General features: G+C 41.6%; 1 protein-coding gene across 4 annotated transcripts in view; it reads right to left on the bottom strand.

Annotated features, from left to right (window-relative positions):
- Positions 1 to 2,750: 2,750 nt before the first annotated feature.
- Positions 2,751 to 24,194, bottom strand: part of ILDR1 (immunoglobulin like domain containing receptor 1) — a 41,930-nt gene continuing 20,486 nt past the window's right edge. The window contains exons 6-9 of one of the 4 annotated variants that reach the window (XR_005019626.1): positions 19,850 to 19,981; positions 18,802 to 19,631; positions 5,284 to 6,429; positions 2,751 to 4,904 (exon numbers count right to left, since the gene is read on the bottom strand). Coding sequence is in view for 2 of the 4 variants with exons in the window: in XM_036849503.1 (XP_036705398.1) it covers positions 6,388 to 6,429; positions 18,802 to 19,631; positions 19,850 to 19,981 (1,004 nt within the window). In the remaining 2 variants the exon portion in view is untranslated. Of the gene's footprint in view, positions 4,905 to 4,974; positions 6,430 to 18,801; positions 19,632 to 19,849; positions 19,982 to 24,194 lie in introns of those variants that run through there. The other 3 variants (XR_005019627.1, XM_036849503.1, XM_036849504.1) reach the window with 3 other exon arrangements.

The raw sequence follows: 24,194 nt of genomic DNA, 5'->3' as shown, positions 1-24,194 counted from the left end.
GTGTGGTTTTAATTTGTATTTTCCTGATGACTAATGACATGATAAAGAGCATCTTTACATGTGCTTATTAGCCATCTTTGTTTTCTTTGGTGAAATCGCTATTCAAATCTTGTCTTTTTAAAAATTGGGTTCTTTGTCTTCTTATTGAGTTATGAGATTTCTTTATATATTCTGGTTAGAAGTATTTTATTAGAAACATGATTTGTCACTATATTCTCTAAGTTTGTGGCTTGTATTTCCATTTCCTTAATGGTGTCTTTTGAAGTGCAAAAGTTTTAAATTTTGATGAAGTCCAATTTATAAATTTTTCTTTTAAGGATTATGCTGTTGGTGTCATAACTAAGAACTCTAAGTAATCCAAGGACACAAAGGCTTTCTACTACCTTTTCCTCTAAATGTTTTACAGTTTTAGCTCTTACACTTAAGTCCACTGTCCATTTTGAGTTAACTGCTTTTGTGTGCTATGAATTAAGGGTCTAAATCCACTTTTTGGCATGTGGCTATTGGCAAATGACCCAGCAGCATTTGTAGAAAAGACTATCTTTTCCCCATTGAATTGCCTAACTAGCTTTGCCAAAAATCAACTTACCATAAATATAAGGATTTATTTCTGGACTCTCAATTCTGTTCCATTGATCAATATGTCTCTATCCTTATGTCAGTACCACACTGTCTCAATTATGGTAGCTTTATAGTACATTTTAAAATGGGAAGGTATAAGTCCTCCAACTGTATTTTTCAAGATTGTTTTGACTATTCTGGTAATCAGTCTTGCCTACCTAGAATAAATCACACTTGTTTGTGGTGTATAATTATTTTTGTGTATTAAAATATTTGGTAATATTCTGTTAAGGATTTTTGCATCTAAGTTCATGAGGGATGTTTGTTTGTAGTTTTCTTTTCTTTTTTTTTTTTTTTTGGTCATATCTTTGTCTGGCTCTGTACTGTCTTCCTGAATGAGTTGGGAAATGTTTCCTCTTCTATTTTCTGGAAGAGAGTGTGTAAAGTTCGTTTTAACTACCCTTTAAAGGTTTGATACAATTATCCAGTGAGACTATCTGGGCCTTGAGATTTCATTTTGGAGAGCCTTTCAATTAAAAATTCAATTTCCTTAATGGTTATAGGGCTATTCAGATTGTCTATTTCATCTTACTTGAATTTTAGCAGTTTGTGGTTCTTAAGGAATTGTTCCATTTTTTTTTCTAAGTTGTCATATTTATAAGCATGCAGTTATATGTAGTACTCCCTTATTTTTTTTAATGGCTGCACTATGTGGAATGATATATCTGCTTTCATTCCTGATATTGGTGTTTTGTGTTCTATTTTTGTCAGTCTTGCTAGAGGTTTACCAAATTCATTATTTTTTTGAAGAACGAACTTTTTGTTTCCTTGGGGTTTTTTTTTCAGTAATTTTTTCCTATTTCCAATTTTATTTTCTGTATTATCTCATTCCTGCTGCTTGCTTTGGGTTTATTTTGCTCCTTTTTCTAGTTTCTGGAGGACAGATGTTATTGATATGACACCTTTCCTCATTTTAAATGTAAGCATTTAGACCTATAAATTTCCCTCTCAATACTGCTTTAGTTGCATCCTACATACTTTAAGTTGCGTTTTAATTTTTATTTAGTTCTACATACTTTTTAATTTCCCTTGAGACTTATTATTTGACCCATAATTATTTAGAAGTGTGTTGCTTAGTTTCCAAGTGTTTTGAGAGTTTCCTGTTGTCTGTCTTACAGATTTCCAGTTTGATTCCACCATAGTCAGAGCACACATGCTTTATTATTTCAATTCTTTTATATTTGTCAAGATTTGTTTTATGGTATGTTTTATGTGTGTTTTTTTTTCCTACTTGGTCAATGTTTCACAGGAAATTGAGAAAAATGTAGTCTACTGTTGTTGGATGGTCTGTTTTATATATGTTAATTAGATCCTGATGATTGTGTTGTTCAGATCTTCTATATCCTTGTGATTTTTTGCCTAACAGTTTTATTGGTTGCTGAATGTGAGCAGTGTTAACGTTCCCAACTATAATCATACATTCTTCTCTTTCTCATTTCAGCTTTAACAGTTTGCCTCATGTATTTGAGGCTCTGTGGTTTATACACATTAGTATATCGTGTCTTCCTGGCAGATTTATCCTTTCATCATTATATAATATCCCTTTTTTTCTCATAATTTTCTTTGCTTTGAAGGCTACCTTATGAGCTATTAATATTGTCACTGCTTTTTATTTCTCTATTTTTTTAAAAAAAAATATTTATTTATTTTTGGCTGTGTTGGGTCTTCGTTTCTGTGCGAGGGCTTTCTCCAGTTGCAGCAAGCGGGGGCCACTCTTCATCGCGGTGCGTGGACCTCTCACCATCGCGGCCTCTCTTGTTGCGGAGCACAGGCTCCAGACGCGCAGGCTCAGTAGCTGTGGCTCATGGGTCCAGTTGCTCCGCGGCATGTGGGATCTTCCCAGATCAGGGCTCGAACCCATGTCCCCTGCATTGGCAGGCAGACTCTCAACCACTGCGCCACCAGGGAAGCCCTATTTCTCTATTATTAATCTGTACATAGTATATCTTTTCCCATCCTTTTACTTTCAACCTACCTGTGGTTGAATATGAAGTGAGTTTCTTATATGCAGCATATAGTTGGATTCGGTTTTTTAATTTTTTAATCTACTCTGCTAATCTCTGTCTTTTGATTGTTATGTTTAGACCATTTACAATTAAGGTAATTATTGATATGTTAGCACTTTACGATGCTATTTTATTATTTAGTTTCTACTTGTTTCCTTTGGTTGTTGTTGCTCTTTATTCTTTTTTCTTGCCTTTCTGCAGGTTATTTGAACATGTTTTAGGATTCCATCTTAGTTTATAGCACTTTTGAGTTCATCTCTGCAGTTTTCATAGTGGTTGCTCTGGGTGCTGCTTGTAACTCTGTACTTGGTATCACAGTGTTTACAATTTAAAATGAAATATAGAAACCTCACTTCCAATTAGGTCTCTTTACCTTCCCCACCTTTACATATCATTGTTAACTCATTGCATAACTTCTATTTCTTTTGTGAGATTTTTTTCCTTTTGGGTTTTATAAATCATATTTTATGATTGAAACAAATTATAATACCATGTAATACTCAAAAAATGTCTACTGTATGGACTCATATTTCCGATCTTTCTATTGTTTCTTCTTGCGTTCTGATGCTTAAGTTTCCTTTTATCATTTTCTTTCTGTTTGAAGAACTTCCTTTGTCCAGTCTTTCCAGGGTGTATCTGCTAGTCACAAAATCTTTTAGTTTTCATTCATCTGTGAATGTTTTTATTTTCCCTTCATTTCTGAAAACTAGTTTTGCCAGATATAAAATTATGGGTCAACAGTTATTTTCTTTCAGTGCTTAAAAAAATATTTGGCCATTTCCTTTTTCATGATTTCACATGAGAAATCCATTCAAATTGGTGTTTCCCTATAGGGAATGCATTGTTTCTCTCTGGCTGCTTTCAGGATTTTTTTCTTTGTCTTTAGTTTTCAAAAGTTTAATTATGATGTGTATTGGCACGGATTCTTTGGGTTTATCCTGTTTAGAGTTCATTCAGCTTCTTGGATCTCTATGTTGATGTCATTCATCAAATTTGGGAAGTTTTCAGTCATTGTTTCTTTGAATGCTTATTCATTTCCCCACTCTTTCTCCTTTACTTTCTGGGACTCCAATGAAATGAATGTTGGATATTTTGTTATTGTTCCACAGGTCCCTGAGGCTCTGGTCATTTTTTTCCCAATCTCTTTTCCATTATTCATACTGGGTGAATTCTACTGTTTTGTCCTCATGTTCACTGATTCTATTCTTCATCATCTCCAGTCTTCTGTTGAGCCCATCCAGCAAGTTTTAAATCTCTATTGTATTTTTCAGTTCTATAATTTCCACCTGTTTCTTTTTTGCATAACTTCTATTTCTTTTCTGGGATTTTCTACATTTTAATTTAAGACAATTTGTAATTGATTGTTGTAGGATCTTTATAATGTCTGCCTTAAAATTCTTATCAGATAACTCCAACATCTGATTCCTCTCAGTGTTGGCATCAGTTGATTTCACTTTTCATTCAAGTTGTGATTTTCTAGGTTCTTGATTTATATCCTGGACATTTGGTCTATTGTGTTAGGACAATCTGGGACCTATTTAAATATTTTATTTTACACGAATTTACTCTATTTAAGTTTAACACATGAGTCTTAGCCTACTTTTGTGGGCTGTGATTCCAACAACAGTTTAATTTTCAGAGACTTTGTGACTGCCTGAGGGAGGCAGGTGAGGAAATCCTTCTATTAGTAATCCCCCCCAGCCCCCCCCCCCCAGCTACCCAGGTTTCTCTGGGCAGGGAGGAGAGATAAAGTGATTTCTGGGACCAGGCTGCTAGCTACAGGGCTGCTAGCTGTGACAGGTTCTTTTTCATGATTCCGCCAGTCAGCCCTAGTGTCTCTGGGCAGAGGAGGAGAGTCTCTGGCCCTTGGGGACAAAGAGGCTTCCCCAGGTGGGCCACCTGCTTTACCTGGGTGTCTCTTACTGGTTCCTCCCATCCACATCAGTATCTCTCCATAGAAGAGAGGAGTCTCTGGCCCAGCAGGGTAGGAGAATGCTTCCCCTGGTCACTTATTTTTGGCAGGACTCCCAGTTGTTCCCCCTTGCCTGAGGTTGTCAGAGGGACTCCCACTACAGCGGGAAGAACAAGCTACTAGACTACTTTCTGTTGCCAAGTGGGAAGTCAGAAAAACATCAGGTCTGGGTGGCTGCCTTCTGTTGGTTGGGGGACACAAGATGCCCTGCCTCTGTGTTATCATCTGGTCCTGGGTTCCCAAACCAAATCGTCTTCTTCTTAGCACCCTTCAGAGTCATCTTTTGCTTGTCTCTTGTGTCATTTCTAGGATATATAAAGTTGTGCTTAGGGAGGAGGAGCAGGGAAAAAGAGGTCTATGCCATCTTGTCCAGACCAGAAGTCCCTCAGCTACTGAATTATCCATTAAAATTTTATTTTTTCTGTTTTACCAATTTAGACTCAGTTACATTATGGATAGTAAAAATCCCAAAGACACCTTTGCACAGTGCAGGTATTTAAACAATATTCTCTAATATGTAATTAATGAGACTGGGAGAAACAATGGATGTTAATACAAAAGGATCTAAAATGAGCTTAAGGCCATACACATAAAGATACTGTTGAACACGCACACACGTGCACACACACACACACACACACACACACACACATGCACATACTTCCTTTCAGGCCATCTACTTACAGTCTGCTCAAGGAGAGTCTCTACATGAAGCACAAATGGATTGATGAAGCCACCAGAAGGGGCTGAGGAAAATGAGAGAGACAGGTAGGGCCTATTACAGAGAGGCACAGACCCTTCCTCCTGGGGCACTGAGTAGTAAAACCTGCCTGGATGCCTTTGCTTGGGGAATAACTCTGCAAGGCTGAGTGGTGCCAGGAGAAAGGTCACTCCAAAATTATCAGGTTGGCCTGGCTCTTCTCTGAGCTTTAGTCGGGAAGAAGGCTTAATTTCATCAAGTGCATCAAAATAGATGTTTGGGGCAGAATCCTCAGGCCAGTAGGTTTCACTTACTTCTTCTTTACTTATGTACTGTGTTGTTCCCAAGAAGCATTTAAAGTGGTTTTAATGGATGCATGTTATATAGGAAAATATAAATTACATATAGGCCAAAAAAAAAAAAAAAAGGCAAGAAGAAAACAAAGGACAGGAATAAGACTGGTGCAAAAGTGCTTCTCTGTGACTTTCTACACACGCAATAAATAGCCTGTGAGAGGGCACATTGCTGGAGTATTTCCTGTGCCATCTCTGAGTGAACCCTCAAAGGCATTCAGGACCAGGCTTGGGGGCAGTAAAGTGGACTGGTAACATGGAGGGATCCTCTAGATATGCTATAGGGGGAGACAAGTTTCCGTGGAAATTTCCCTATAGTACTCCATAGATTTCCTGCTCCTAAGAGGAGCAGGAAATGTTTGATTTCCTCTTAAAGATTCCTGAGTTCTCACTTTGAGAATGGCCACAGTTCTGAGCAGTGTAACCTAGTTGAAGACTCAGGCTACTAAGTTCCTGAGGGATCACATCCCAGTTAGAATTCATTACAAGTCTGACTATCTAAATATGCAGGGTGTGTACCAAGGCTAAAATTACAGTCATTAATTCCTCAAATTTTGTTTATAAAATTCTTCTATTTGATTCTCAGAACCTAAGCCAAAACTGTTAGTTACAAACTTGCGGTGTCCATCTCAAGTCAGCTGGAATGGCCCCTCCCAAGTCAGCTGGAAATCTAGGTGATGCTGATGACACGCAGGAGCTGAGAAGTAGCCACAGAAGCAGTGTTGTGCCTGGTGACTAAATGACCACACTCCTTCCACTATGGGAGCTCTCTCTCTCCTGGGGAATAGAAGAATATACAAAAATCCAGTCAGCTGGGCTCTATTGTCTATGTATACAATACACAAGTAGGCTTGATTCTGGTGCAAATCCTCAGTGAATGGTGGCTGCTGGGACAGCAGCTCTGAATCTAAAAATTATTTCTTGACTTGTCATGAAGCCAGTTTCTCCCCTTGGCTTATGTTTCTCATCTTTCTACCTCGCTGGAGCCTCCCTCAAACACCTTTAATTTCTGAAAATTTCTTAGAGTCTCATTCACTCTGCTTTTTGCTGATTTTTAACATCTTTAAGTCTCTCTTAGATCGAAAAACAAGGTACCCTGTTCCATTCATGAGTCCCTCTCTCTATCATTTATTCATGAAGATATGGCCCAGTTTTCCTTTTCCCATTTATATTCTCCTGAACCATTTGTTCTCAGCCCTTGTCTAAAAAGTTAAGCTTCACACCTTGGTATTTCTCTGATGTTATTTGTTCAGATCACTAATTACCTCTTCCTGACCAAACGCGGTGGCTTTTCTTCAGAAGTTATTCCACTTGATCTTTTGGCTTTCTCATCTTGCACTATGAAGGCTTCAAGAACTATGGTTTTAATTTCTTGTATTTCTCTAACTTTGTATTGGAGGAGATTATTTTTATTTCAGTTTTGAATATCTACAATGTCATCTATGAATGTGACCCTTCTTGTTTGAAATGGCAAGATAAGGTATCTGCCTCAAAACATACTGTTCAAAATGTATATGTATGTACTATATTCATGTTACTATAAAAATTTTTTGTGTTTCCATTTTATCAAGAAAGTGAGTTTTGAGAGCATGGTTTCTAATCAAAATGCTGTGGGATGCGAGATTGTAGCCAAGATGGCAGAGTAGAAAGGCCCTGAGCTCACCTCCTCTCATGAGCACACCAAAATCACAACTATCTCCAGAACCACCATCAATAAAAAACAAAACGAAACAAAACAAAACAAAACTGGAACCTACAGGAAAAGATCTCCTACAACTAAAGATATATAGAAAGAACCACAATGAGACAGGTAGGAGGGGCAGACTTGCAATATAATCAAATCCCATACCCCCTGGGTGGGTGAACCACAAACTGGAGAATAATTATATTGCAGAGGTTCTCCCACAGGAGTGAGAGTTCTGAGCCCCACATCAGGCTCCCCAACCTGGGGATCCAGCACCAGAAGATGAGCCCCCAGAGCATTTGGCTTTGAAGGCCAGCTGGGCTTAATTGCAGGAGCCCCACAGGACTGGGGGAAATAGAGACTTCACTCTTAAAGGGAGTACACAAAAGCTCCCATTCACCAGGATGCAAGGCAAAAGCAATCCTTTGATAGGAGCCTGGGCCAGACCTACCTGCTGGTCTTGGAGAGTCTCCTGGAGAGGTAGGGGTGGCTATAGCTCACCCTGGGGATACAGACACTAGTTGCAGACATATTAAACATTCAGCCACATGAACACTCCTGGCAGCTGCCATATTGGCTCATTAGAGTCAAGACCTGGGTCCAACCAACAGCCTGTAGGTGCACTAGTGCTGGGACATCTCAGGCCAAACAACTAACTTGGCGGGGACACAGCCCCACCCATCCACAGACAGGCTGCCTAAAGACTACAGGGCCCACAAAAGCCTCTAGACACAGCCCAGCCCACCAAAGGGCCAAGACCCAGCTCCATACACCAGTGGGCAGGTACCAGCCCCTCCCACCAGGAAGCCTGCACAAGCCTCTAGATCAGCCTCACCCACCAGGGGGCAGACACCAGAAGCAAGAAATCCACGATCCTGCAATGCAGACCAGATCCTACCCTGGGACCACCTGGACCCTGGCCCTGCCCACTGTCATGCGAATGCAAACTTCAGGACACCCCAGACCCCATACCCAACTGTGTCAGGAACTGCCCCCCTTCCACCAATGGTCTGAAACAAGCTCTGAGATCCCTAGACCCTGCAGCAAGACTTGGGAACTAGCTCTGCCTGCCAGTAGTCTGGCACTAACCCCAGGATCTGGCTTCACCTGCTAGTGGGTGTGCAACAGCCCCAGAGTCTTCAGGATCCTGACTTTGCCCACCAGGGAGCCAGCACTAGCCCTGGGGAGCCCACTTGGATTCCAAAACCAGGCACCTCATGACTAGACCACACTAAACAGCAGCCAGCAGCATCTGTACAAGACAGGGGCTGACACCAACCAAACTAGGGGCCAACCAAGCCTACCAGACTGCCCACATAGCCTGCCTCAACAGAAGGGCCCACGTAGCCCTCTTAGGGGGAACCCCTAGAGAATACAGCTTGGGTAACAAGAGGGGAATGCACTGCTAGGACCCATAGGACGCCTCCTACAGAGGGCCACTTCTCCAAGGTTGAGAAACATAACTAATATACCATATACACAAAAATACAAATAGCAACTTGGACAAAATAAGGTGGCAGAGGAATATGTTCCAGACGAAGGAACAAGATAAAACCCCAGAAGATGAACTAAGTGAAGTGGAGATAGGCAATCTATCTGAGAAAGAGTTTAGAGTAATACTCATAACGATTATCAAGGAACTCAAGAAGAAAATGGATGCACAGAGTGAGAAGTTAGAGATTTTTAACAAAGAATTAGAAAATATAAGGAACAACCAAACAGAATTGAAGAATACAATAACTGAAATAAAAATATTTATTTACAGATTGCTGTATAAAAACCTCATGGTAACCACAAACCAAAAATCTATAATAGATATATGCACAAAAAAGAGAAAGAAGTCCAAACATAACACTAAAGGTAGTCATCAAATCACAAGAGACGAGAACAAAAGAAGAAAAGGAAAAAAGACCCAGAAAAACAAATCCAAACCAATTAACAAAATGGCAATAAGAACACACATATCAGTAATTACCTTAAATGTAAATGGACTAAATGCTCCAACCAAAACACATAGACTGGCTGAATGAATACAAAAACAAGACCCATATATATGCTGCCTACAGGAGATTCAGTTCAGATCTACAGACTGAAAGTGAGGGGGTGGAAAAATGTATTCCATGCAAATGGAAGTCAAAAGAAACCTAGAGTAGCAATACTTATATCAGACAAAATAGAGTTTAAAATATAAAGACACTGGCACAGAAACAGAAATATAGATCAATGGAACAGGATAGAAAGCCCAGAGATAAACCCACGCACATATGGTCACCTTATCTTTGATAAAGGAGGCAAGAATATACAGTGGAGAAAAGACAGCCTCTTCAATAAGTGGTGCTGGGAAAACTGGACAGCTACATGTAAAAGAATGAAATTAGAACACTCCCTAACACCATACACAAAAATAAACTCAAAATGGATTAAAGACCTAAATGTAAGGCCAGACACCATCAAACTCTTAGAGGAAAACATAGGCAGAACACTCTATGACATACATCACAGCAAGATCCTTTTTGAGCCACCTCCTAGAGAAATGGAAATAAAAACAAAAATAAACAAATGGGACCTAATGAAATGTAAAAGCTTTTGCACAGCAAAGGAAACCATAAACGATGAAAAGACAACCCTCAGAATGGGAGAAAATATTTGCAAATGAAGCAACTGACAAAGGATTATTCTCCAAAATTTACAAGCAGCTCATCCAGCTCAATATCAACAAAACAAACAACCCAGTCCAAAAATGGGCAGAAGACCTAAACAGACATTTCTCCAAAGAGGACATACAGATGGCCAAGAAGCACATGAAAAGCTGCTGAACATCACTAATTATTAGAGAAATGTAAATCAAAACTACAAGGAGGTATTACCTCACACCAGTTAGAATGGGCATCATCAGAAAATCTACAAACAACAAATGCTGGAGAGGATGTGGAGAAAAGGGAACCCTCTTGCACTGTTGGTGGGAATGTAAATTGATACAGCCACTATGAAGAACAGTATGGACGTTCCTTAAAAAACTAAAACTAGAACTACCATACGACCCAGCAATCCCACTACTGGGCATATACCCTGAGAAAACCATAATTCAAAGAGAGTCATGTACTAAAATGTTCATTGCAGCTGTATTTACAATAGCCAGGACATGGAAGCAACCTAAGTGTCCATCAACAGATGAATGGATAAAGAAGATGTGGCACATATATACAATGGAATATTACTCAGCCATAAAAAGGAATGAAACTGAGTTATTTGTAGTGAGGTGGATGGACCTAGAGACTGTCATTCAGAGTGAAGTAAGTCAGAAAGAGAAAAATAAATACCGTATGCTAATACATATATATGGAATCTAAAAAAAAAAAATGGTCATGAAGAACCTAGGGGCAAGACGGGAATAAAGATGCAGACCTACTAGAGAATGGACTTGAGGATACGGGGAGGGGGAAGGGTAAGCTGGGATGAAGTGAGAGAGTGGCATGTACATATAGACACTACCAAACGTAAAATAGATAGCTAGTGGGAAGCAGCCACATAGCACAAGGAGATCAGCTCGGTGCTTTGTGACCACCTAGAGGGGTGGGATAGGGAGGGGGGGAGGGAGAGAGATGCAAGAGGGAAGAGATATGGGGACATATGTATATGTATAACTGATTCACTTTGTTATAAAGCAGAAACTAACACACCATTGTAAAGCAATTATACTCCAATAAAGATGTTAAAAAATATATATATATATATAAAGACACTGACAAGTGTCCTTGTCCTTATAAGAGACAAGGACACTACATAATGATCAAAGGATCAATCCAAGAAGAAGATAAAGTAATTGTAAATATATATGCACCCAACATAGGAGCACTTCAATATATAAGGCAAATGTTAACAGACATAAAAGGAGAAACTGACAGTAACATAATAATAGTGAGGGACTTTAACACCCCACTTACATCAATGGACAGATAATCCAGACAGAAATTAGTAAGGAAACAGAGGTCTTAAATAACACATTAGACCAAACGGACTCAACTGATATTTATAGAGCATTCCATCCAAAAGCAGCAGGTTACACATTCAAGTGCACACGGAACATTCTCCAGGATAGATCACGTTAGGCCATAAAACAAGCCTTGGTAAATTTAAGAAAATTGAAATCTTATCAAGCATCTTTTCTGACCACAACGCTATGAGACTAGAAATCAACTACAAGAAAAAAAACTGCAAAAAACACAAACACGTGGAGGCTAAACAATATGCTACTAATGGATCACTGAAGAAATCAAAGAGGAAATTTTTAAATACCTAGAGACAAATGAAAATGAAAGCACAATGATCCAAAACCTATGGGACACAGCAAAAGCAGTTCTAAGAGGGATGTTTATAGCAATACAAGCTTACCTCAGAAACAAGAAAAATCTCAAATAAACAACCTAACCTTATACTTAAAGCAACTAGAGAAAGAAGAGCACACAAAACCCAAAGTTAGTAGAAGGAAAGAAATCACAAAGTTCAGAGCAGAAATAAATGAAATAGAGACCAAAAAACCCCACAAAAACAATAGAAAAGACCAATGAAACTAAAAGCTGGTTCTTTGAAAAGATAAACAAAATTGATAAGCCTTTACTCAGACTTATCCAGGATCATAAGAGAATACTACGAGCAACTCTATGCCAATAAAATGGACAGCCTAGGAGAAATGGACAAATTCTTAGGACGTACAATCTCCCTAGACTGAACCAGGAAGAAATAGAAAATACGAACAGACAAATTACCAGTAAGGAAACTGAATCAGTAATTTAAAAACTCCCAAAAAACAAAAGTCCAGAACAAGATAGCTTCACAGATGAATTCTATCAAACATTTAGAGAAGTGTTAACACCTATCCTTCTGAAACTATTCTAAAAAACTGCAGAGGAAGGAGCACTTCTGAACCCATTCTCTGAGGCCACCATCACCCTGATACCAAAACCAGACAAAGATATCACACAAAAAAGAAAATTATAGGCCAATATCACTGATGAACACAGATGCAAAAATCCTTAACAAAATACTAGCAAATCAGGCTTCCCTGGTGGCGCACTGGTTAAGAATCCACCTGCCAATGCAGGAGACATGGGTTCAAGCCCTGGTCTGGGAAGATACACACGCCTTGGAGCAACAAAGCCCATGCGTCACTACTACTGAGCCTGTGCTCTAGAGCCCGTGAACCACAACTACTGAGCCCATGCGCCACAACTACTGAAGCCCGTGTGCCTAGAGCCTGTGCTCTGCAACAAGAGAAGCCACCGCAATGAGAAGCCCATGCACCACAACGAAGAGTAGCCCCCACTCGCCACAACTAGAGAAAGCCCGTGCACAGCAACAAAGACCCTATGCAGCCAAAAATAAATAAATAAATAAATAAATAAAAATACTAGCAAATCAAGTCCAACAATACATTAAAAGGATAATATACCATGATCAAGTGGGACTTATCCCAGGTATGCAAAGATTTTTCAATATCCTCAAATCAATCAGTGTGATACACCGCACATTAACAAATTGAAGAATAAAAACCATATGATACAATCATCTCAATTGAAGCAGAAAAGGCTTCTGATACAATTCAACATCCATTTATGATAAAACCTCTCCAGAAAGTGGGCATAAAGGGAACATATCTCAACATAATTAAGGCCATATATGACAAACCCACAGCTAACATCATACTCAATGGTGAAAAGCTGAAAGCATTCCCTCTAAGATCAGGTACAAGACAAGGATGCCCACTCTTGCCACTTTTATTCAACATAGTTGTGGAAGTCACAGCCACTGCAATCAGAGAAGAAAAAGAAATAAAAGGAATCCAGATGGGAAAGGAAGTAGTAAAACTGTCACTGTTTGCAAATGACATGATACTATACATAGAAAATTCTAAAGACACTACCAGAAAACTACTAGAGCTCATCAATGAATTCAGTAAAGTTGCAGGATACAAAATTAACGTATAGAAATCTGTTGCATTTCTATATACTAACAACAAAATATCAGAAAGAGAAATTAAGGAAACAATACCGTTAAAAAAATAAAATACCTAGGAATAAACCTACCTTAAGGGGGCAAAAGACCTGTACTCTGAAAACTATAAGGCACTGATGAAAGAAACTGAGGATGACACAAACAGATGGAAAGATATACCATATTCCTGGATTGGAAGAATCAGTATTGTTAAAATGACCATACTACCCAAGGCAATCTACAGATTCAATGCAACCCCTATCAAATTACCAATGACATTTTTCACAGAACTAGAACAAAAGATTTTTAATTTGTATGGAAACACAAAAGACCTTGGATAGCTAAACTAATCTTGAGAAAGAAGAACGGAGCTGGAGCAATCACACTCCCTGACTTCAGACTATACTATAAAGCTACACTAAACAAAACAATATGGTACTGGCACAAAATCAGACACATACTTCAATGGAACAGGACTGAAAGCCCAGAAATAAACCCATGTACTTATGGTCAATTAATCTACAACAAAGGAGGCAAGAATATACAGTGGAGAACAGACAGTCTCTTCAACAAGTGGTGATTGGAAAACTGGACAGCTACCTGTAAAAGAATGAAATTAGAAAATTCTCTAACACCATATACAAAAGCAAACTAAATGTAAGACTGGATACTATAAAACTCCTAGAGGAAAACATAAGTGGAACACTCTGACATAAGTTGCAGCAATTTTTTTTTGGATCTGCCTCCTAGAGTAATGGAAACAAAAGCAAAAATAAACAAATGGGACCTAAATAACTTAAAAGCTTTTGCACAGCAAAGGAAACCATATACAAAATGAAAAGACAACCTACAGAATGGGAGAAAAATATTTGCAGGCAATGCGACCAACAAGGGATTAATTTCCAAAATATACAAACAGCTTATACATCTCAATAAAATAAAACCCCAATAACCCAATCAAAAAATTGACAGAAGACCTAATTAGACATTCCTCCAAAGATGACACACAGATCGCCAACAGGCACATGAAAGGATGCTCAACATCACTAAATATTAGAGAAATGCAAATCAAAACTACAATGAGGTATCACCTCACATCGGTCAGAATGGCCATCATCAAAAAGTCTACAAATGATAAATACTAGAGAGGGTGTGGAGAAAAAAGAACCCTTCTACACCGTTGGTGGGAATGTAAATTGGTGCAGTCACTATGGAAACAGTATGAAGTTTTCTTAAAAAACTAAAAATAGAGTCACCATATAATCCAGCAATCCCACTCCTGGGCATATATCTGGAAAAGATGCAAACTCTAATTTGAAAAGAAACATGCACCCCAATGTTCATAGCGGCACTATTTACAATAGCCAAGACATGGAAGCAACCTAAATGTCCAGCAACAGATGAATGGATAAAGAAGATGTGGTATATATGCATAGACATAGAAAACAAACTTTATGGCTACTAAAGGGGAAAAGGTGGGGGAGGGATAAATTAGGAGTTTGGGATTAAAATATGCTACTATATATTTATAAAACAGATAACCAACAAGGACCTACTATATAGCGCAGGGAACTATACTCAATATCTTGTAATAACCTATAATGGAAAAGAATCTAAAAAAGAATATATATACAAATATATATATATATATATACACACACACATATATAAACAAATAATATATATAAAACTGAATCACTTTGCTGAAACTAATACACATTGTAAATCAACTATATTTCAATAATTTTTTTCTTTTTTTTTTGGCCACATCACGCAGCATGTGGGATCTTAGTTCCCCAACCAGGGATCAAACCCATGCCCCCTGCAGTGGAAGCATGAAGTCTTAACCAGTGGACCATCAGGGAAGTCCAATAAATTTTTTTTTAAAAAGATGTGGTATATATATACAATGGACTATTACTCAGCCATTAAAAAGAATGAAATAATGTCATTTGTAGCAACATGGATGGACCTAGAGATTATCATACTAAGTGAAGTAAGTCAGACACAGAAACACAGATATCATATAATATCACTTATATGTGAGATTAAAAAATGATACAAATGGACTTATTTACAAAACAGAAATAGACCCACAGTCATAGAAAACAAACTTATGGTTGTCAAAGGGAAAGGGGTGGGGGATAAAGTAGGAACTTGGGATTAACACATACACACTACTATATATAAAGTAGATAAACAACAAGGACCTCCTGTATAGCACAGGGAACTATATTCAATATCTTGTAATAATCTATAACAGAAAAGAGTCTGAAAAAGAATATATATATATAACTGAATCACTTTGCTGTACACCTGAAACATTGTAAACCAACAATACATCAATAAAAAAAATTTTTCTTGGAACAAAAATGCTGTGGGATGAATGCTCTCTGACACAAAGGAAAGCAACAAAATGGGGCCAAAGGAAGTTGTACGGGGCTTTCTAAAGAAAAGACATTATCAAAGAATAGATATTTTACTGAAAGTAGAAGAAATTACCATAATCTAAAATTTTTTAAATTAAATCAAAGAGTCAAGAAAAAAGAAAAAAATCTTGGATTCTCTACAGCAAGTTTGAGTTTAGCTTGGAGAGGAAAGAATGCAGTAGCTTTCTCTTGCATTAGAACAGGTGTGTACAGGCCAAGATTGGAACAAATCAGCAATGCCTTGGGAAGCCCTTTCTGACAGAGCAAGAGTAGAAAGAAAGATGATCGATTTGAAGGATACCACAAACACAGGGGCCACTCAGTCTGAAACCCCTGGAGTTTAAAGCTTGATATTACTGCTTCTTATATTTCTGAGACTGTTGACTATTGGTGGAGTGAAAAGACCACCAGACACGCAATGAGATCTTGGCTGGAGTCCTGGTTCTGGAGTCAAATGGAAGATACCTCAACATAACTTCCCTTTTCTCATGGGCACTGTGCAGACAATACTCCTTACCTAGTTCAGTTCCCATGAGATCATTTACATGCAAGGCCTTGCCTGTTGGTATCTACTTGTTAAACATTACTCTATAGAGAGACTCCATTTGAGCCAAAAGGTTTTTTGATTAATTCATATTACTCTGAATATTCAATAAAGTATTTTTAATAAGTATTTTGTAAAAAGTTATGGTAAAGCTGTAACTGTTGAAAGCTTGATTTAAGAAAATAGTGATACATCTTATCAGCTCAATTTAAGAAACTCAAGTTATATATAATCAAAGATCACCACCTAGTGGCCCAATTGTACTATAACTTCTAAAGTTAGCTGCAAGCTCCAAAGACTTCAGAGGCTAGAAGGTGTGTGGAAAGCATCCGGCCCCGCCAAGGAGAGGAGCGAAGAGAGATTTTGGGCCCACTAAAAGCATTCAAAATTCAAGTTACAAACAAAATAAACAAAACACGGTGCCCTTCAAACGAATCAACCTTCCAAATCAAGCTTTGTTTGGTCTTGGGCCTCTGGTCACTCAGAGTATGAGTGGACAGTTGAATGGGATAAAGTAAAGTGATAACTATTTTGGAGATAAGCTCAGAGAAATCCAAAACACTGAAGGCCTTTACAATTATCTTAAGTGACTTTGCCTCTCACAAGCAACTTTACAATCGAAAATTTGGTTTGCTTGTGATAGAATTATTGGTGTGTACATCTTGATGATAAGGAAGAAATAAAGTCACAAGAAAACATCATTGCCCCACATAATTTTCTTCTAATTAGGCAGCATGAGTTATTGAAAAGGGCATAGTCTTGAGTCAGAGGGCTTTGCTCAAATTCTGGCTTCACTCCCTATTGGCTGTGTGACCTTGAGCATGTTACTTAACCTCACTGAGCCTCACAGGGCTATCGCAAGGATTAAATGAAATAAGGCTTGGAAAGGGCTTATTCTGGTATCCAAAACATAACTGGTGCTCCTTTTACCCTTCTCTCACTTGCAAGAAACCATATAATTTAGAAGAAAATAAAGAAAAAGTTTAACTTAAAAGAAAATAGGGTTTGGATTTGAAGCCGAAAGCTGACTTTTAAATTACATTTTTCTGTTAAAATGAAGATAAGAGACTGTCTAGTAATCATATGACCAAAGTAACAGTGGTTGTCCTGGCTCTGATTGATTCTGTATTTTCTTTCAGGGTGTAATTTTCTCACTGGTAACATGGAAGAAAGAGTTGTATCCACCGTAAAATGAACATAATAGTACAAACCTCACAGGGTGCTGAAAGGATTAAATGAGATGTTGCCTAAATGTCCATAGCTCAGTACCACTTAGTAAGGATACTACTAAGTTTCATTATTACTGGTCTTTGCCTCTCTCGTGGGACATCTGTGAGAATATAATTGCCATTGATTATTTCAGAAATGCCTGCGGGCTTTTGCTACCTTCCTCACAAATCACTCTTTCACCAAGGTTCTTCCCTAGAAAGACCAGCACTGGGGCTCTCATAAGGTGCCTGTTTCTTTGTACACACTCTGCAGATGATCGGTTTTAAAGCAAGTTCACAGCAGAACTTGCATTTCCAAATGAGAGTTGTATCCTTCAAAGTGCGTGAGAGATTAAAATTCTTATTCCTCTAATATCCCTCTACTCTGGGAACTTCCCTCACAACCTACTACATATCCCTTTATCTCAACAGAAGCAAAACAGAAAAAGGATTTTAGTCGAATAGAGAAATAGATTTTTGTGGGTAGCCTGTAGGTTGGTTCTGAGGCAGTTCATGAATATTTCTGAGCAACAGCCAGCATAACTTTGCAAAGTGACAACATAGAAGGAATACTATCATTAGGGTATATTAATTACAAGATGATATTTTAAAGTCACATCTTAAAGGGGAAAAAAAGGTCTATGTTTGGAGGCGTAAAAAGCCTGCATCCCTCTTTGTGCCCCTTTCCATCGGCACCTTGCCTGTTCACAGAGTCCTAAAGTTTTGACCCGTATTTGGGATATCAGGGTTTTTGGGGGGTTTTGTTTTGTTTTGTTTTTGTTTCCCTAAATCACTTTAACGATACTTTCCGGAGGGGTTGGGGGTGGGTCTCAGGCCCTTGCACACTGACTTGCAGCACCCAGAAGTGGCACAAGAGTCCTGTCAGGCCCACGGTTCTAATTTGGGGTATGGAAATTGTTGCTAAGTAAAGCAAGGCAGCTATGACAGGAAGTAAAGCCTCAGCCGGTGGAAGCCTGTGCTGGAGTTCTAGCTCCACTACTCACAAGGCGCTTAATTATTTGGAGCTTCGTCTCCTCACCCGTGAAACGGGGGGACCCGGCCCGACTGGCCTCAGCGGACTGTGAAGCATCGCGCCCGGAGTCCCTCCCCTGCTCTTGGCACGCACGGGTCCCTTCCGGCTCTGCAAGAGGGGTCTCACCACGCCCAGAGGGCCAGCGGGGCAAAACAGAGATGAGGGACCCTCCGCGGCGGCAGGGGACGTGGCCTGTGTCAGCCTGGCTGAAGGGTCCTTTCTGCCCACGCCCGACCCTCAGCGGGAAGCCCCAGGCTCACCGAGCGCCTCTGCACACTCCCTTTTTTCCTGCCATTCTTGCCTGGGGTGACATCCAGCGAGCGGTAGCTGGGTGGCTTCTCCTCAGGCCAGTTTGGGGAGCGCGAGCGGCGGCGGCGGCGGCGGGGCCCCCAGTTCCGGGGCTGCCTCTCCTTCTCCTCCTCCTCCTCGGAGCTCCAGGAACTGAGGCCGGAGGGCAGCGGAGGGGAGTAGCTGCGGTGCCGGCGCCTCTGGTGGCCCCGGGCGCTGCCCCGGGGGCTGGGCCCGCGGGGTCTCTCTGGGTAGCGGCTCCGGAGAGGGGGGCGGTTGGGCGGCCAGCGGGCCTCGCTGGACGAGGGGCCGTCGCTGAGGCTGTCCCTGTCTGACCAGGGCGTGGGTGACCCGCGCTGCCTGGAGCCGCGGTGCCTTCCGCTCCGCAGTCGGCCCAGCTCCCTTTGCTCCAACGCCCAGCGCTGAGGCTCCGGGTCCCGGTGCTCCTGCTGGAAATCAGAGTAGCGGTGTTGCCTCCTCCCCTCCCTCAGATCCCAGGGTCCGGGGGGAGGCGGGGGGAGCCACTGCTGGCGGGAGGAGTTGCTGGTCCTCCGCAAAGATGGCAGGTCTCTGACCAGCGGGGGCAGGTGGATGATTCTGCGTTCCACGACCTCAGAGCCCAGGGAGGACAGCATGCTGCGGGGATGGCCAGATCTGCCTTGGAGGTCAGCCGGCAGGGGCTGGGCTGGGTTGAGGTTCCGCAGCTCTTTCTCCAAATACTCTAGGACACCGTTGGTGATGGGAGGGTGAGCGGTGGTCTGGGTCACTGGCACCTCTGGGAGGCTGGATCGCAGGGACAAATCTGAGTGAAAATAAGGAAAAGAACATGCAGAACTGCTGGTCCAAAACACGCTCCTCAGAATCAGGGCACCAAAGTGCCACCTTATTAGCTTGCATCTACCCCCTCCCATCCTCAGTCGTAAAGATGCCCACCATATTGGTCATGAAGGCCCCAATGCAGCCCATGCTCCTACCCTTGCCCTTTACCCTCTCCCACCCCAAATCTCTGGCAAGGTTTACCTCGCTGCAGCAGTGGGTTCATTGGATAAGATGAAAACTGGGAGCTCCTGTCCGCCCCCCAGTACAGGGGTTTTTCGATCATCTGAGGGCCTAGGGCCTGAGCCTGCTTCATGTAGCGGTGGTGGGCCAGGGCTGCAGGGGGAAAAGGAGAAATGCAGACCCTCAGCCAGGGCAAGGCCCACACCTCCCACTTCACTTCTCTCCACCTAGCAGCCTTGCCAAGAGGCCACTTTCTCTCTTCAAAGTTTATTGTGACCTCTCTCGCATGGGAGTAAGAGTTAAGGGAAGTAGTGAATCAACTATTCCTTTGGCAAGGAGCTGGGAATAAATTCCCTAGCCAACACTGCAACTCCTGCACACTAGGAAATATATCTTAAAACTTGACTTCCTCATCTTGAAAACATTTCATTGTTCTGCCCATTTCCAAGGTCACCTAAAATGTATAGGTAGATACATAGGTATTAGCAGGCAATGAAATTTCAGGCCATAGGCCAAATATAGAAGGTACAGATGCAAAGGGCTTAGAGGAGGCGTTAGTCAGGGGCTGCTTGGGAGGACTGCCTGCTCAGAGTGGAAAAAGAGAAGGACGCAGATGCTGAGGTCAATGGGCAGAATTACTGGTAAAGGGAGAGGGACTGAAGAACGTTTCTAGCTGGTAATGCCAGCCCTGGGTGGGAGAAAACCAGGGGGAAGAAGGCAGAGAATGCAAAAAAGTTGAAGTGGATCCTTTCTACTCTTCTCCTCACTTTATTAAGTATTGGGGTTTTCCCTAAGTAGGGGGAATCTCTAATGGGTGGGGTAGAGGCAGAGAAGGGAGAAGGGAAATACCATTTCCTTTCAGCGCAAAGAAAATAATAGAAAAAAGCAGCACAAGGGATCCATAGAGATGTTTCTCCAGTCCCTTAGGTGCAGCTGGTCTGAAGCACACAACCCACAGCAAGTACAAATTAAAAACAAACGCATCTAGTTGTTTTTGTTCATGAATTTCTATTTTGAGGTAATTGTGACCAAGGGCACATGTCTCCCAAGCTCCCTGTCTATCCATGCATGTAGGAAATGTGCTTGTGTGCTTAAGTGCAGGAAGTGCCTGCCAGCTTGGCACTCTCACCTCCTCCTGGGTTCCTCAAGCCCTGTGGCCACCCCTAAAGCAGCAGAGGCTTCCTCTTACCGCAGTAGGAAGAGGTAGAAGACAGGCATTCTGGACCCAGCTGCATAGCTTGGGGGATTTGCTGAGGCCAGCAGCTAAAGGGCCATCTGGAAGGCTACCCAATGGCTCTAGTATGAAACCAACTTCCAGCACAATAGGAAGTGGTTTCAGCCAAGCCCCCAAAAATGTTTGGAGCCCCAGCCCTGATGGTGAGTCACAGCCCAGCATGGAGGAAATCAGATGCAAACTTAGAGCAGCTCACCCAGCTGCCACATCTTCATGCCAAAGGACAGCACTTCAGACCCTCTGAAGATAGGTTCACTTGCTCAGCACTTTCCTCTCCCTCTTGCTAACAGGTGCCTCCCCCAGCTCCCTATACGTGGCATCTTCAGCACACACAATGCCCTCCTTAATATGCGCCAGTCACTTTACATGAGCTAACTAATCCTCGGAGAAATCTCTTAATATGAGAATCAGATGAGGAAGTTAGGCTTACAGAGGTTACCTTCCCAGCCCAATGTCCCGCAGCTGGTGACTGGCAGAGGCAGCATGTGACCCGGTGTCTGTCTGCCACTCAAGCCTGTACTCTTTCTGCCAAACCACAGAGTCCCCAGACTCCTTTATTTATGTGATAAAGCAAAAAAAAAAAACAACCTAAAAACAAAAAACCCCTTCCCTAGTGGTAGTGCCTCACTTTATTTCTCTCCACTCAGCACCACACCATTCAAAACCCACTTCAGACTAATCTCTGCTTCCAAGGCCTGGGGACATCTGATTCCATTGGGAACAACCCTACCCACCCCCTGCCCCTCTGACTGAATCTTGGTTTCCTCCAGATGGTACCATTCCCCCTTTGGGCCACTTCCTTCTTCAACTCCTCCAATTCAATAGGAGGGAAAAGGAGAGTTGGGCTTAACTCCTTGCTCCCCAAATGACTTTTTAATTAATGGGACCCCCTGCAGAGATGACTCCCTAGACACCCTCCCAGATCCTCCACGAGCTTTCCTGTCAAATTTTTACATATTCCCAAGATTAACCCACCTGCTCCCTTCTCAGCTGCCACAAACTTTTTCCCAGGGTCCCTCCTTTCCCTGATTCACTGGAACTGATGAGCTGGGAGTGGAAAAACACAGGCTCTGAGCTTCTCCCTTGCCCTCCTGTCCCTGGAAACAGCTCCATGGGGAAGTCTAGACTATCAGAGGTTTCTATTGCTCACCTAATGGGGGAATCAGGCAATAAAATAAGAAACACGGAGAAATTAACAAAGCTTCAAGACTCCTAATAAGTTATCTCTGAACCTCAGTGGTGTAAAGTCTGCCTTGGTCACCTTTAAGGAGCTAGTTAAATATACAGACTCCTGGATCCTGCTCCCAGACTGACCTTCAGTCTAATACAAGGTAAGAAAATCCATGTTTTCAACAAGCCCTCTGACTTTAATGCAGGGAGTCAAACTGGAGTTGACTATTGTGGATTCTCAACAACATTCTGAGAATTATGGTCCTCAGGGATAGGTTTCCTTAAACACAGGTTTTGAGGGTCACATGGACTTCAACTTGAATCCCAGCATGTATTAGCTGTGTAATTTTGAGTGAGTTTCCAGAGTGTCTGAGCCCAATCTCCTCATCTCTGAGCTGGGGATAATAATACCTACCTCACAAAGTTGTTGAAGTTAAATGAGGTAATGCACATGAAATGCCTAATACATGACAGACAGTCAATAGCTCATGGCTCTCACTGTTACAATAAATTGTTAAAATAAGTCGCTTCTTTCACCTTAGATCTCATAGAAGACAAAAAGTACACATTTGGAGACTAAACCACCAAAAGCATATTCATCCTCATTTCTGAGGAAAGCCCAGGGCATGTTCTTTAAAATGACCCTTTTGTGGCGGAAATAACACTCAACACCTCCCCTCCGGCAGAGACCTGCAGCCAGCATGCTCTGTGTGCATCACCCATGGTGCCCCTGAGGACCTCCAACTTCTTACTATTCCTTACCACCCCCTCTCTGCTCTTACAGTGTGTTCTTCGCCCTCCCTGACCCATGGTCACACATTCCTTTTTTGCATACATACACTGGCAGTATACACAGTATAGCAACTTGACTGGCAGTCCTTTCACTGACATCCTCAGGAGCACCCTAGAATCTCACGCCCCTTGAACTCTTGCCATTTCAGCTTTAGGGAACCACCAGTCAATGCTTCCTGGGCCCACGCTGGCTGCACAGTCAAGCAACCGACCTCATATAGCCCTTCTCCCAATGTGCGTAGATCTCCTTGACTCATCTAGCGACCCTGCTGCCCTCCTCCAGAGCAGCAGTTTAAACTTCTCATGTCTTCCCCTCCCTATGAACTTTCAGCTAATGACATGTCTTTGTTGAGGAAGAGGAACCAGCCCTGGACATGGAATCAAGAGATCTAGGTCTAGTCCAGGGCTCATCACTAACAAGCTGTGTGTAATGGTGGAAAAGTCTCTCTAGGCCTCACTTCCCTCAGCTGAGGGGATGGGGAGGTGGGTGGCATAGATCAGAGATTCTCCGTGCGGCCTATAGCCCACTGCAGGGTGCACCTAGGGGTTCTGTGGGGAGGAGGGTCAACAAGCAATCTAGGGATGGAAGTTGTCTCTCCAGTTCCCACGGAAAAAAAATAAGGTTCAGTGTCAATAACTTCCATCTTTAAGTTCTACTGTAGGTTGTTTACTAGTACTAAGTGAATTACCAAGGATTACTAAACTTTGGTGTCATTTTCATTTTTCTCCTCTCTGGTCCTCTTTTAACTCTCACTGGAAAGTAGGAGCAGGTTGGAGAGATGGGCTGTGGTCTCGGAAGCTCAAGAATCTCTGGCATCGTTCTCGAAGCTGCCTTTTGCATCTAGAATTTTGATGTGCTGAAATCGAGACAGGCTGGCGTGAGCTCGCCCCCTCAGCTCCTTCCCTTACACTTTAATCATCTTCCAGGTGTTAACAACTTCCCCTCTCTCTTCAGAGGGCAGGTTTCCTTTTCCTTTTCTCTCTAAAGGTGATCCTTTCACTGTAAGCCTGATGTCTCTCCCACTGGCTCCATCCCTTCTCAGTCATCGCCTCACTTCACAACGCTTCCCTTCACTCTCTTTCTATTGGCCTTGGTTCTCTGTCTACAAATATGCTTAGGGTTACCTTATTCTAAAAGAAATCAACGATCACATACACCCTCTTCCCCAC

The sequence above is a fragment of the Balaenoptera musculus genome, chromosome 4 (assembly GCF_009873245.2).
Source record: "Balaenoptera musculus isolate JJ_BM4_2016_0621 chromosome 4, mBalMus1.pri.v3, whole genome shotgun sequence".
Taxonomy (NCBI): Eukaryota; Metazoa; Chordata; class Mammalia; order Artiodactyla; family Balaenopteridae; genus Balaenoptera; species Balaenoptera musculus.
This window is presented reverse-complemented; position numbering and strand designations above follow the sequence as displayed.